General features: G+C 42.3%; 1 protein-coding gene across 3 annotated transcripts; it reads left to right on the top strand.

Moving 5' to 3' along the window:
* The first annotated feature begins 154 nt into the window (after positions 1-154).
* LOC135492607 (beta-1,4-galactosyltransferase 4-like) lies at positions 155-7,934 on the top strand. 3 transcript variants are annotated; one of them, XM_064779157.1, is made up of 6 exons: positions 155-586; positions 1,130-1,362; positions 1,949-2,151; positions 2,599-2,721; positions 4,444-4,542; positions 4,984-7,934. In XM_064779157.1, the coding sequence occupies exons 1-6, from the start codon at positions 172-174 to the stop codon at positions 5,102-5,104; spliced, it is 1,194 nt and encodes a 397-aa protein (XP_064635227.1). In that variant the 5' UTR covers positions 155-171; the 3' UTR covers positions 5,105-7,934. The 3 variants fall into 3 exon arrangements, with proteins under 3 accessions (XP_064635227.1, XP_064635229.1, XP_064635228.1); XM_064779159.1 differs by having other exon boundaries at positions 2,599-2,666; positions 4,984-5,113; XM_064779158.1 differs by lacking the exon at positions 2,599-2,721.
* Positions 7,935-12,470: the final 4,536 nt, after the last annotated feature.

Below are 12,470 nucleotides of genomic sequence, written 5' to 3'. Positions count from 1 at the left end.
ATTAGACAATACCAGAAAAGAAATTAAACGAGGACAGTTTCATCGACCTCGTTTTCAGGCGTGAAGCAAGAAAAAAGCCGAAAAATATACATCTCGATACACAGGGCGAGTTATGTTAGTTCCTGGAGTCGATGTTTGTTCAAAATGGCAGGACTTGGAGGTTTTCGGTCGATGGCAAGCCCCAAATGTATAGGGACAATTTTAGTGATCTTTGTGATTATAAATTTAATATTTTATAAGTTTAGACTAGATAAGAAGTTGCTCCTTCTAGACAAACCAGACTTAAGTGATGCAATTTCTGGGAATGGGCCGAAGTCGATGCTGTTTTCAGAGGCACTTCGAACGTCTTTGACTGGAAATTTGACATCTCTGAGCCCGACTCAGAAATCTAACTTGACTAACGCTAGTGACGGCAGTGCAATAAAGACAGTGTTAAAATTCAAAGGTTTAGATAAGACTTCATATAATGCTGGTGATGTTCCAAGACTACTTGATGCACTAAAAGCAATTCAGGAACAAGTGGAAAAAGAAGAGGCTTCCAAAGCAAAGCCAAAGAAGTTACCAGATTGTTCTCCGAAAAATTTGGGTAAGATTTTCTAGGCGATGCGAGTTCAATGTAGTAGTGCCATTGCTAGAATTGTCACTGTAGCTATTTATAGGGAACGAGTTTACAATCCCCGATCACACCCCAAAAAAAGGTCATCGGTTGACTAACCAAGCACCACTGTTCAATGGATTTATAGTTGAATGCGATCAAACTACGTCATTTCCGATCGGGGATTCTAAAGTTTAGCCATTTATAGAGCAAGACTTGTGCCGTGGTGGCAATGTTCGAGACACCTGAGCCTGGGCCTACCTATACAGCATACTGGTAGGGCGGTAGCATCGGCAACAGATAGTGAGCAATCTGGATGTTCGTATAGTCTGTAAAGCTAACATCAGACCAGTTGGTGGAAGTGTTGAGGGCAACAACCCACAACAAACAAGCAGCAGACAAAGGACGACATGAGGAAGAGTAGATTCGAGGCAAAGGTTTGTCGGATATCTATCTGGTACCTGAAGACAAGTTTCTCTTCATGCCAACTAAATTTCTGCCAATTTTGAAAAAATTTTCTTCATTTTTGTTCAGGGCCCGTAAAACCTGTGAACACAGACATAACAAAAATACCGGAAGATCTTGCGAAAATCTACCCAGATGTTTACGGCGGACTTTGGCGGCCGAAAGACTGTCATCCTATCCACAAGACAGCCATTATTATTCCATATAGGAATCGGACGACGAATCTCAAGATATTTCTCAATCACATGCACAGATTTTTACAAGCACAGCTCCTCGATTATGGCGTGTTTGTTATCGATCAGGTAAGAAGTCAATTGACAGTTTTGATCCCAAAATGAGCGCATGAGGACAATGTCTCAACCAGGAAGTTGAGATGTGATCACTTGGAAATGGAATGGGTAAAAATATTGAGTTTTGAGCTGAGCGTCAACTTGGACATTCTTAGCTCTAAGAGTCATATGGAGGATTGTAATGTAAGTAGGAGTAAACTGGAGACCCCGGAGGAAACCGATGCTGTCGAAGAGAGTCACTCCCTATCACATGAGTGTACCAGGACTGACCAGTAATCAAACCCGGGACCTCGGAGGTGGCAGGCACTGATGTTTCCACTGTGCCACTCCGACAGCGCCACTTGGGTTTGGTTGCAGCGTAGGCCATCACATGCAGTTGTCCCTTCCAGTGCTGGCTAGTGGGTTATCCCAGAGAATCAAAAATACTTCTGCTAAAATCCTAGCATTACGGGGTTCTGAATTCGGTTGTACCCAAGATACGCGGAACCAGGTAATGCTCGGAGTTTAGGATTTTGATTTTCAGGGTACAGTTGCTGTTGGTGATAACTTTCCTCAGTTTTAATTTCATTTTCAATGTCAGAGTTTCCATTTTTTTCAGGCCGACACCAAGAGGTTCAACCGGGCAAAGTTACTCAATGTCGGATACGTGGAGGCACAGAAGTTTCACAGTTACGATTGCTTCATCCTTCATGACGTCGATAAAGTACCAGAAGATACGAGGAATATTTATACCTGTGCCAACAAACCTAAACATCTGATTAGTCAGCGTCACACGCAGAAGGAAGAGAAATATAAACCCGGGTATGTAGTATGGTCATTTCTTCTGAATTTGCCCTTCATTCATGATGTGGTCATCCTAAACAGAATCCACTAGCATATACAGTCCCACCAGCATATACAGTAGAACCTCTCTATGAAGGACACCCTCGGGACTGACAAATGCTGTCCTTATATGGAAGTGTCCTGATAAGAGAGGTAAAAAAAGTAGACTACCAGTCAGGGACCAAAACTAGTGTCCTTAATAGAGAGGTGTCCACTAAGGGAAGTCCCACTGTATTAAAGTTTATTGTAATAAAATCTTTGTAATGATCCAATCAAAAGAATACTTCATTTTACATGTCATTTCCTATCTCTTTGTCAATTTTGTATGAGAAATTAGTGAGTAGTTGTCAAAAATCAGAGGCGTCCACTCACTTGGGAAGCCCCATAAATTTTGTGCTAAGTATTTGTGATTTGACTTTGTTTCAGCATGCTGTACCATTGGTACTTCGGAGGTGCGGCCTCTGTCAGTTTTAACAATTACCGTCAAATCAACGGTATGTCTAATGTCTATTGGGGTTGGGGTCGTGAAGATGACGACTTTGCCGCGAGGTATTTCCCACAATCCTAGTATTGAATCTAAATGTTATTGCTGCTTACATGCTTTTAGAGGAAACTGTCTGAACTCGGATTTCACCCTGTCAAGGACAAGGCACCTTGTAGCAGACTGACTGGCCAGATGTGACTGAAGGGGGGTCAGCTTCTCCTAAAAGTAACATCATTCAACGAAGTTATTTTTTCCAGGGGGGTTGTCAAAAAATGACTTTGCTTTGAACTTTTTGGCCGACAAGTACGGAGCTCAAATCAGTTTTCATATGAATTTGAACAGATAGATGGCGCTGTATTCCAAATCAGAGTTCTGAGAGTTCCTTCACACGCTTGCTGCATGTATTTGCTTCTGCCTTTTACGCTGTTAGTGGAGTGTCTCGACAGAAATACTAAAAAATGACAAAATATATGTTTTCATCTGTTTGTGTGGACGAGTGTGTGGCCACGAACCTGCATGATTTGTCTATTTACGATTGTTGCATGTTTTTCATTGCAGAATGACATATAATTGGTACTTTGGTGGTGTGTCTGCCTTGCAAAAAAAACATTTCTCCTCCATAAATGGCATGTCTAATTTATATTGGGGCTGGGGCCGAGAAGACGATGATTTAGCTGCAAGGTGAGAGTTTGAAGTGGAAAGATTGGCTGTAAGGTGCAGGGCCTCAAATTTAGAATCATTAGGGCACCCATTTTGGAATCTTTCTGGTATTGGGTATTGGAAAATGTGGAAGAAAGTTGGCAAACACCACCCTTACTACACTTTTTACCTGTTGTCTTTTTTACCGGGCTTTTTTTTCCGTTGTCTTTTTTTCCGTTGCATTTTTTACTGTATACCATGTATATCATATGATTTGTTCCTGCATGTTTTGATCTAAAAAGGGTTGACCATAACACACCACCATTTTGGCTGGAACCTGAAATCCTAAAGCAATTAGAATGCCTTCAAAACAAAGTGAATGCCCATTTCATGGCTGGGAGTTTGTCCAGAGAACAGGCTCCCACTCTTTAAACTGGCATTTACGTCATTTCAAAGGAGTTTTATTTACCTTAGGATTCAAAGTTCTTGCCAAAATGGTGGTTATGGTCAACCCTTGATAAATAATAAATAATGGCCTGCTTTGCTTGTGCTTTACATGTGTTCATTCTGCATGCTTTCTCTTAGAAATTTGCTTGAAATATAAATTAGTAGTTAGTCCTAGAATCATACTTAGTTTTGTAGTAGTTTTCTAATCTTGTAACATTAACAGCATGTGGCATCTCGTCAATTCAAATAGGGATTATACTATTACATGTCTGTGAAAATTGTTCTTCGTCAAAGAACTGGGCCTTACTTGATCTCAAAGGGACAACTTTGGCATTGGATTTATGTGGCCAGGAAGATAATGTCCCTACTTAAACATTCTCATATCTCCTTCAAGTCAGGGATAAGACTCTTGTTTCTCATTGAATCTTGTTTCAAGGATTGACCATAGGCACACCATTTTGACTAGAACTTGAAAACCTAAAGCATTTCGAACTCTTTCAAAATGAAGTGAAGCTCGATTTCAAGGGCGGGAGTCAGTTCTTTGCTTTCCTGTGAACAGCCTCCCTTTCTTGAAATTGACATTTACTTCATTTTGAAGGAGTTCTAATTGCTTTCAGATTTCAAGTTCTAGCCAGAATGGTAATGCCTCTTGTCAACCAGTAAATCATCCGTATTTATCGTCATTTGCCTGTTTGTTTCAGAGTACGTGTTCGTGGTCTCGGCGGCATTTTCCCGCGCGGCGACGAGGGTCGCTATCTCATTATTGATCACCACGACGACAGAATTGTAAATTCTATGAAGTAAGTCTCATTTAAAGGGGAAATAGGCCAGAGATTTTTGTGAGTTTTTCTCAACGAAAATCAGTCCTTGGAAAGTGTTTTTCTCATCGTTCTTGACAAAGATTCTTAGTTCAACTCAGGAATGTGACCAGATCACATTTACCAAAAGATGGTGGCATTACACAACAGTACATTATCCTCAGTGTAGGCCTAACTGATGCTCTTTCACAGTGTCAACTAAAGCTGGTCAACTATGACACCGGCTGCCCAGGGCTGTGGAACATTACTATTTGTGATCACACTGTTACAGTTAAGTGACACGAGGTCAGCCAAGTACCTTTGGCAATTTTGACCATATTTTTCTTGTCATCGTATATCCCTGAGAATGGCCACTCATGATATATTCCTCCACATGAAATTTACCTTTCTCCACACTAACTCACGATTTTGTTGTCTTTTTAGGTGGCCATACGTCAATGTTGTCAAGCAGACGATGATAACAGACGGCCTCAATTCCCTCAACTACACAATAAAAAAAGTGGCGGTGGAACCACTCTATACCATGATTTCAGTTATACTGTGATACGGATAGACTTATCTCGAGGACATGAATTTTTTGTTCAATTGTGTGGACAATTTGAGGCCCAATCTGGCAAAAGTAGTCACTTGGAGTCAATTTTGATGAAAAACGTTCTCACTTTTCTCCTTATTCTCCAATGTATTGTATGCAAGTGCCTACTTTACCAGAGCTGGCTACATTTAGGGAATTTGTGCCCATTGCCTTGCAGTTATTGTAACAGGGTACTCATGGGTCAAGTTTGCTACAAGATCTGAAGTATAAATTTTTGGGGAGGGGGTCCAAATTCTTGGGGCAGTCCAATACATTACTAAGCTCAGACTGGAGACGGTCCCCATTCAAACCAAACGACACACCAGACTCTGGAATCGCAAAGTCCTGTTTACAAGTTGGTATTAGACTTATTCTAGATATTGAGTTGCGAGCTGAGCGTCAACTTGGACATTATTACGATTTTGCTTGTGCAGAGCTTTTTTAAATCACGCTGACTGTATTTGCATTTGTTAAGTGAATTGGAGGGGTGACAGCTTATTATGTAATCACCTGTCAGCTGATTAACTTGATTAACGGCAAATGCAACAAGCGCGATAGGTTATGCTTTAATGATATCGTCTATAAATAAAACACTTTGGGCCAAATTCATAAAGGGTGTTTAGCTTAAAACAGCGTTTAACTACTGAATAGACAGATTCTGGCCCTTCATGTGAATCTTCACAGAATATGAATAGGCCCTGAAACTGATTAGAGAGAAGTTGTACATGTCTAACCCTTAAACGCCCTTTATGAATTTGGGTCTTCAAAAGTCAACTTTGGGATGTGAACTGGGTTAATTTTTTTCAACCGGTTGTGACATTCCGATCTATTGCCATTCCAGTGTTCTTTTTGGAAGTATTAATGATGAGGCTTGTAGTCAGTTTAAAGTTTTTGCGTCCGTGACGGAAGATTGATGCTTCCACTGTAATTTATTAGAATTAGATTGAAACAGAAGCATTTAAGTTTGACAGTATTTGGCAGAATTTTTGTTAGCATTGCTTAAAAAATGTTGTCTTCTTGAAAGTTATTTTTAGGGATACAGGTACAGAGCTTTGAGGCTGATTAACAACCTCTACATGTAGCTAAATGAACATATCATTATTTATTTTGTCGGAAGACTCCAAGAACACATTTTTTCCAACATTATTGGAAAACTTACTCTTCCCCGGGATAGGCCAACTCGGCAAGTTGAAACGCCAGTCTGATGCTCGGCAAGCTGGGGAGTTGATGAGATGTTTTTCGAGCCATGTCAAAAATTTTCTATGTCTGATTCATTTTTGAACCAATACTCGCTTGAGATCAAAATGGTTTTTTGTGGAGGAGAAAACGATCTGAGCGCAATCATCAACATATTTGTTGTCTTGTTTTTGTAATTAATCAAATGCCTGACCATGACACTTTTCACATTGAGGCCGAGCATCTCCGTTCTTCTTCAGACAAGCCATAACTTTACAACACTTGACGTATTTCAAAGGTCTGCAATGTTTGATCATTCTGTGATAGTTTAACTTATGTCTTGTTGGTTTTCAGTTACTTAAAATAAAAATTGATGCCTCACTGTTTGTATAGATTTTGCTAAGGTTGTCGGGGTCCTGCAACTTAGAATAGACATTGAGGCCTCACTGTCGGTATTGATTTGACTAGAGCCGTCATTTTCGACCAAAAAAGTTGGCCACGCCTCCACCCTCACTGTATTTGTTGAGGCAATCAAAACCTCCAGTTTGGTATCTAAGTCACTTTAGAGCTGTCGCTTGTATCTATCAAATGCCTGCATGGCATTAATTATCGAGTTGGAAACTAAACCGAGCCGCTTCGCTTGTGATGTCTGGTGGAATTCTACCAGACGTCAAAAGCAATGTGGCTCAGTTGCTTCTTTCTGATGTAGTCCGCCAATACCGATCTCGATGGCCTAGTGGGTTAAGGCGTCAGTCTTGTGAATGGAACGTCGAAGGTTCGAGGCCCGCTAGTAACCTCTTTCCGATGCAGCTGATTGCTTAGCTGCCAGCTAGTTAGATATAGGGTACAAACTGCCTTCTCGGCAGGCGCCTGGCATTAGAGATAGGAGTTTGGAAGTAAAGTGCGTCTCATAAGGCAGAGCTGGCTGTCCCCTTCATGAGGTTGACACTTAATAAACAATACTTTTAGTCATGCAAGTCATCTTAGGCGTCATGCACTTCCTGTCTCAGTGCAGTAGGTTAGATGTGTCTTTCAGAAGATAGTTGCATTTATGTTAGAATCTTGACTTAGTTAGAATCGTCAGGTTATATATCACAGTAGATGTAATTTAGGCTTGGTAGTGCCTTCAAGTTTGTTTATTTTTTCTGTGTTTTATTTGTAAATTTGTATCAAAATCTTAAATGTTTTACTTGAAGTGTAAGTTATAGTTAGTGGTAAACTAAGAATGATGAAATCAAGTTTGCATGCATGTCCCATTACACCAAATGTATTGTAAGTCAACTTTGGGGCAGATGAAGTAAAAAGTGTATCAATGGCATTGGGGGGAGGAACGCAGGAAACTTTTGACAAAAGAAACATCTGAATCCTCTTCTAACTTATGCCACTCGATTGTCCTTGCCTGACCTGTGAAAATTCTCATGTATTTTGTTTCGAAAACCCTGTATGACATATCAGCCCCCCCCCCCCCCCACACGTGATTGCATTGTTGACATGTACAAGATCAGGAGAGCTCTGGTACATGTTCGGGTGTTGCATTCATGACCAGGCAAAGAATGATGATTATTTTAAATCTGTTTATGTTTTCTGTGGTGTTATGGATGAATTTGCATAAAAGTCTATTAAAAAATTTTCTCACAAGTTAAGAATTGATGTCCTTTATTAGTAGTCGCTTATACTGCCAATCACTGAGGGTTGGCGCGCCCATTCGCATTTTCGCCACTTGCCAATGCTGCACACCAGTGGCGAATGTAAAACCTCAGCCTGTCTGGCTAAAACTTTAATAATAATAATAATAATAATAATAATTTATTTGATTTAAAGTGCTAAAATAATGGTGCATACATTTTCTAAGCACTGTACATAATATTAAATGAGTACATTAAAAGTGGTGATTTCATGAGGATAAAAAAACAGTTTAAAAACATCCGGAAAATATCAATATTTAAAACATGTATGGCCTACTCTGAATATGTTAGGATAAAAAGATGAGTTTTGAGTTTACTCTTAAAAGTGTTTAGCACAGTGACATCACGTAACCAGCTTGGAAGGGCGTTCCACAGCCCCGCGGCCCGGACACACAGAGATCGATCCCCGAAGACCCCATTTGAACGTGGGATGGCAAGGAGCCAAGGGTCATCCGAGGACCGAAGTCTGCGGCCGGGCGCACGGAGACTGAGAAGTTCCTTCATATACTGTGGGCTCTCCTCATGATGGATGACCTTGTGGGTTGTGAGAAGAACTTTGTAGTCGATACGTGATGTCACCGGCAACCAATGAAGAGATTTTAAAATAGGGGTTATGTGCTCTCTCTTTTTGGACCTGGTTAAGAGGCGAGCACTAGCATTTTGTGCTTTTTGAAGGCGCTGGATTTCACAGCCCGGTAATCCGAGCAAAAGACCGTTTTGGAAATCCAGGCGAGATGTTATTAGCGCATTTATTACTCTGGCACAGGTGGTATTGTCCAGGTATCGTCTGATCTTTGCTATTCTATGGATCTGATAGTAAACCCCCCTCACCACTTGGGACACCTGTTGTGACATAGACATGTTTGCATCAAAAACAGCACCAAGATTTCGAACCTGAGATGAGGGAGTAACAGAGGATGATCCGATCTGGATTGAAGGAAGTGGCTCAAGTCTTGACAGCTTTCTCTTCGACGCAATGATGAGGAATTCAGTTTTATCATCATTGCCCTTCAAGTGATTGGGGCCAAGCCACTCCCGAACATCTGCTACACATGATTCAGCCTTTTTAATGGCAAGGCGGAGCCCTTCTGGTGTGACATCGAACGTATCATATAATTGTATGTCGTCCGCGAAGCCATGACGACACATGTCATGATTTTCAATGATTGCCGCAAGGGGTTTGATGTATATAGAGAAGAGTATAGGGCCAAGCACGGAGCCCTGTGGCACCCCAGAGAGGAGAGGCATTTTGTCAGACTTTTGCCCTTGAACGAGCACCGACTGAGTTCTCGAGCTGAGGTAGGATTTAAACCACTCCAAGGCTGTCCCCCTGATACCAAGCTTGTCCTCAAGTTGTGAGATCAGAAGCTTATGGCTGATAGTATCAAAAGCAGCAGACATATCAAGGAGGATCAAAATCACACCCTGCCCCCTGTCAAGAGCCACATCGATGTCTGCCTTGATACGCAGTAATGCCGTCTCCGTGCTGTGTCCAACTCTATAAGCAGATTGTAACGGATCATACAGGCCATGCACCTTCATATGCAACACGAGCTGCTTCGCCACCACCTTTTCAATGACTTTTGATAGAAAAGGAAGATTGGACACAGGGCGATAGTTTTTGAGGATATTGCAATCCAAACCTGACTTCTTTAGCAGTGGTGTCACAAAGGCATTCTTTAAGCAGTCCTGTACCTGACCGGTCCCAATCGATTCATTTACACAACGAACCAACAGTGGCAAAATTGCATCCAGCACAACATCATCCCTGAGTAGCCAAGTAGGCAAAGGGTCCAAACCGCATGATTTGGGAGGACTCTCTTTGATCACCTTTCGCAGTTGATCAGAGGACACAGGCCTGAAACTGGTCAGACAACGATCTTCCAAAGGTGGGACAGTCGGGCTAGTACATTCATTAACAAAGCCAGCACGAATGGTCTCGATCTTCTCATAGAAATGAGCAAACTTATTTGCCAACTCCTGTTTGTCATCAGAGTCGGGAACTTTGCGAATTCAATTTGCATGAATTGCCATGATTTGGCGAGAGAGTATAGCCTAGTGTTGTGGGAAAATTGATCAAAGTCTACCAAAAAGATCCACTTTCACACCAAATGCACCAAGGAACGATCGTTAGTCAGTCAAACTATCATATTTGCGGGCGGCCGCGCTATCACACGTGGTTGCTATCGTCTGCATTGTAGTTCTGCTTGTTGCCGCTACAGTGATTTTGGTGGCGCTGCAGGTCGCCTTACGCATACATTATCGGCTAGTTTCCCGCTCGCTTCGTTGCCATGGAGTCTCCGGTCACGGGTTCCTCTAATCGTTCGTTGATTGGCTAGTCTCACCACTGGCGGGCTGCCATTCTCGCACATGTTACTGTGGGCTGGGTCGGCCCCAAGATGGACAAACGATCGGCAATGGCTAGTGCTGACTCAATCTATAATATTCTCGGAGTTGGGCGCAGAGCACTGAGGAACGCATTTCAGCTTACTCCTTCGGTCGAATGACGTGATTTTTCCACTATGAGTTACTGTCATTGCTATCTTGCGGCTGCACCACCGAAACAAGGAATATTTGGGGATCTTCCCGAGTTTTTTAAGTGTTTTTTGCTCAGATTCTGTCAACTCCATTTGACATGGTAAACCACCCCGTGTTCATTTCCGAGTCAGCCGTGGATCGCGCATCTATATCTCTCTTCGGTCATTTGGATATGCGTTCGGTGAGAAGTCTCGGGGAATGCGACAATCAGCAGACCTTGGGCTAACTTGACATCTCGGGTAGTGACAGTGGGTGTTCAAAGAAATACTCAATTGACAACGCCCGTACCAGTACAACCCAACTAGTATGGCTAAAAGAGACAGCCACTTGACTAAAAAGTGACTGTAAGGAAACAATTTAAAGAGCCAACCCTGGTCAATGAATAATATGTAAAGAGCAAGCTCTGGTGAACTCACATAACTGTATGTCATAGCAGACGACTCGTGGTGGGAAAAAAACACGATTTGACCAGCCATAACTCTCAGCCAGACAGGCGGAGCAGCATAAGCTGTCTTCATCTGAGCGCGCCCAACGTACGCGAAAATGGACCACTTTCAATCGCTCGGTGCGCAAACTTGAACTTGAATTAAAAATATTTGCCATGTGTGAATACCACTGGCTATAAATTTCAACAATCACGTTACGTCACGTAGACTCGTTTAAAAACACCACAAAAGCCAATTTTCCGCGAAGTTATGTCACTTGTTGTCCGACTCCTGTTCATCCGACCGTGACCTCAGTATTTGACCAATCAGCTTTATGTCGTGAGCATTTTCGTGTATGGGTCAATGAATTTGATTGAAAATCACAATTTGAATGGATGAGTGGTTTGGTAACCTCTCTGACGTAACGTACATGTACTCAATACGGGGCGTTGAATTTGGCTGTGCTCCTGGTTTGACAGACCGGTTTTGGGAACACAAGCGTTCAGTTGTGTCGACGCCAAGTCGAAGCACTGGTTCAACATTGGTGAGTTCAGCCTGATTTCTCCCCAACTTTTTCTCCCCAAATTTTGCGACTATTGTCTGATACAATGTACAATCTTATATCTGATCTTTTCATTTTCATTTCTTGCAGACGCCAGACACGTTGTCCCGTCTAGCACACCCAATGCTGCCCAACCGGTTTATCACAAGATACGACGTGAACACCACCATGGTGAGTTATTTTTCTCTATCGAAACTTCCTTGATCGCACATACATGTATTCTTTTGAAACTTCTCATCTCTTCAGCAGTGGCGGATCCAGAAATTTGGGAAAGAAGCGGGGGGGGGGGTGCTGCCCCACCAATGAGAACTCATGACAGAGCCGAAGGTGCACTCCTGAAAATGAGGGGGAGGGTTCTTGAGAAGAGGTGCCCTAAAATATCAAAGAGGGATGACACATGCGGGACCCCTAAATCCGCCACTGCTGTTCTGAATATTTCTACACTCGGCTCAGCTGACCTTTGAAAGGAGGACACTGTTGGCCCATACCCTATATATCTATGGTACTATATCGTTCTGGCAGCAAGAAAATGAGACGATCGGTCATGTCTGCCATGTTTTATGACGTCACACGTGCTTGGCGCAATATGTCACGTGTTTATAACACATTCCATCTCTGAACCAATCAGCCCTTAATACTGAGACATGTGCTATGTATGATGAGGACCGGATCAGAAAGATAAGGCATACAATTGAAGTAGTTCAGAGACATTTACATGAAGACATGGCAGAAATTACCAATCGTCTCGGTGATCACTAAATCCTAAAGGCTGGAGGGAGGTAATTATAATATGATCTCCACCGCCCGACCCGATGACGTCATTACCGGAATTCCGGGTGGCAACTTCTAGCTCCTCGATTACTTCAGAACTGTAGTTACCGTCATTGTGATGTAAATACTTGGGGTATTTCCCACCCTGGCATGAGATATGGTGGTTTTTCCTACAAAATGGC

This window comes from Lineus longissimus, chromosome 8 (genome assembly GCF_910592395.1).
Source record: "Lineus longissimus chromosome 8, tnLinLong1.2, whole genome shotgun sequence".
In the NCBI taxonomy this organism is placed as follows: Eukaryota; Metazoa; Nemertea; class Pilidiophora; order Heteronemertea; family Lineidae; genus Lineus; species Lineus longissimus.
The sequence above is the reverse complement of the archived record's forward strand: the minus strand, read 5'-3'. Positions and strand labels throughout refer to the sequence as shown.

Bases quoted from the DNA above. Each gene is read 5' to 3' on its own strand.
- LOC135492607 (XM_064779157.1), top strand. From the start codon at position 172: ATGGCAAGCCCCAAATGTATAGGGACAATTTTAGTGATCTTTGTGATT. The intron at 1,363-1,948 runs GTAAGAAGTCAA...CATTTTTTTCAG, and splicing joins GCGTGTTTGTTATCGATCAG to GCCGACACCAAGAGGTTCAA. The intron at 2,722-4,443 runs GTATTTCCCACA...TGTTTGTTTCAG, and splicing joins GATGACGACTTTGCCGCGAG to AGTACGTGTTCGTGGTCTCG.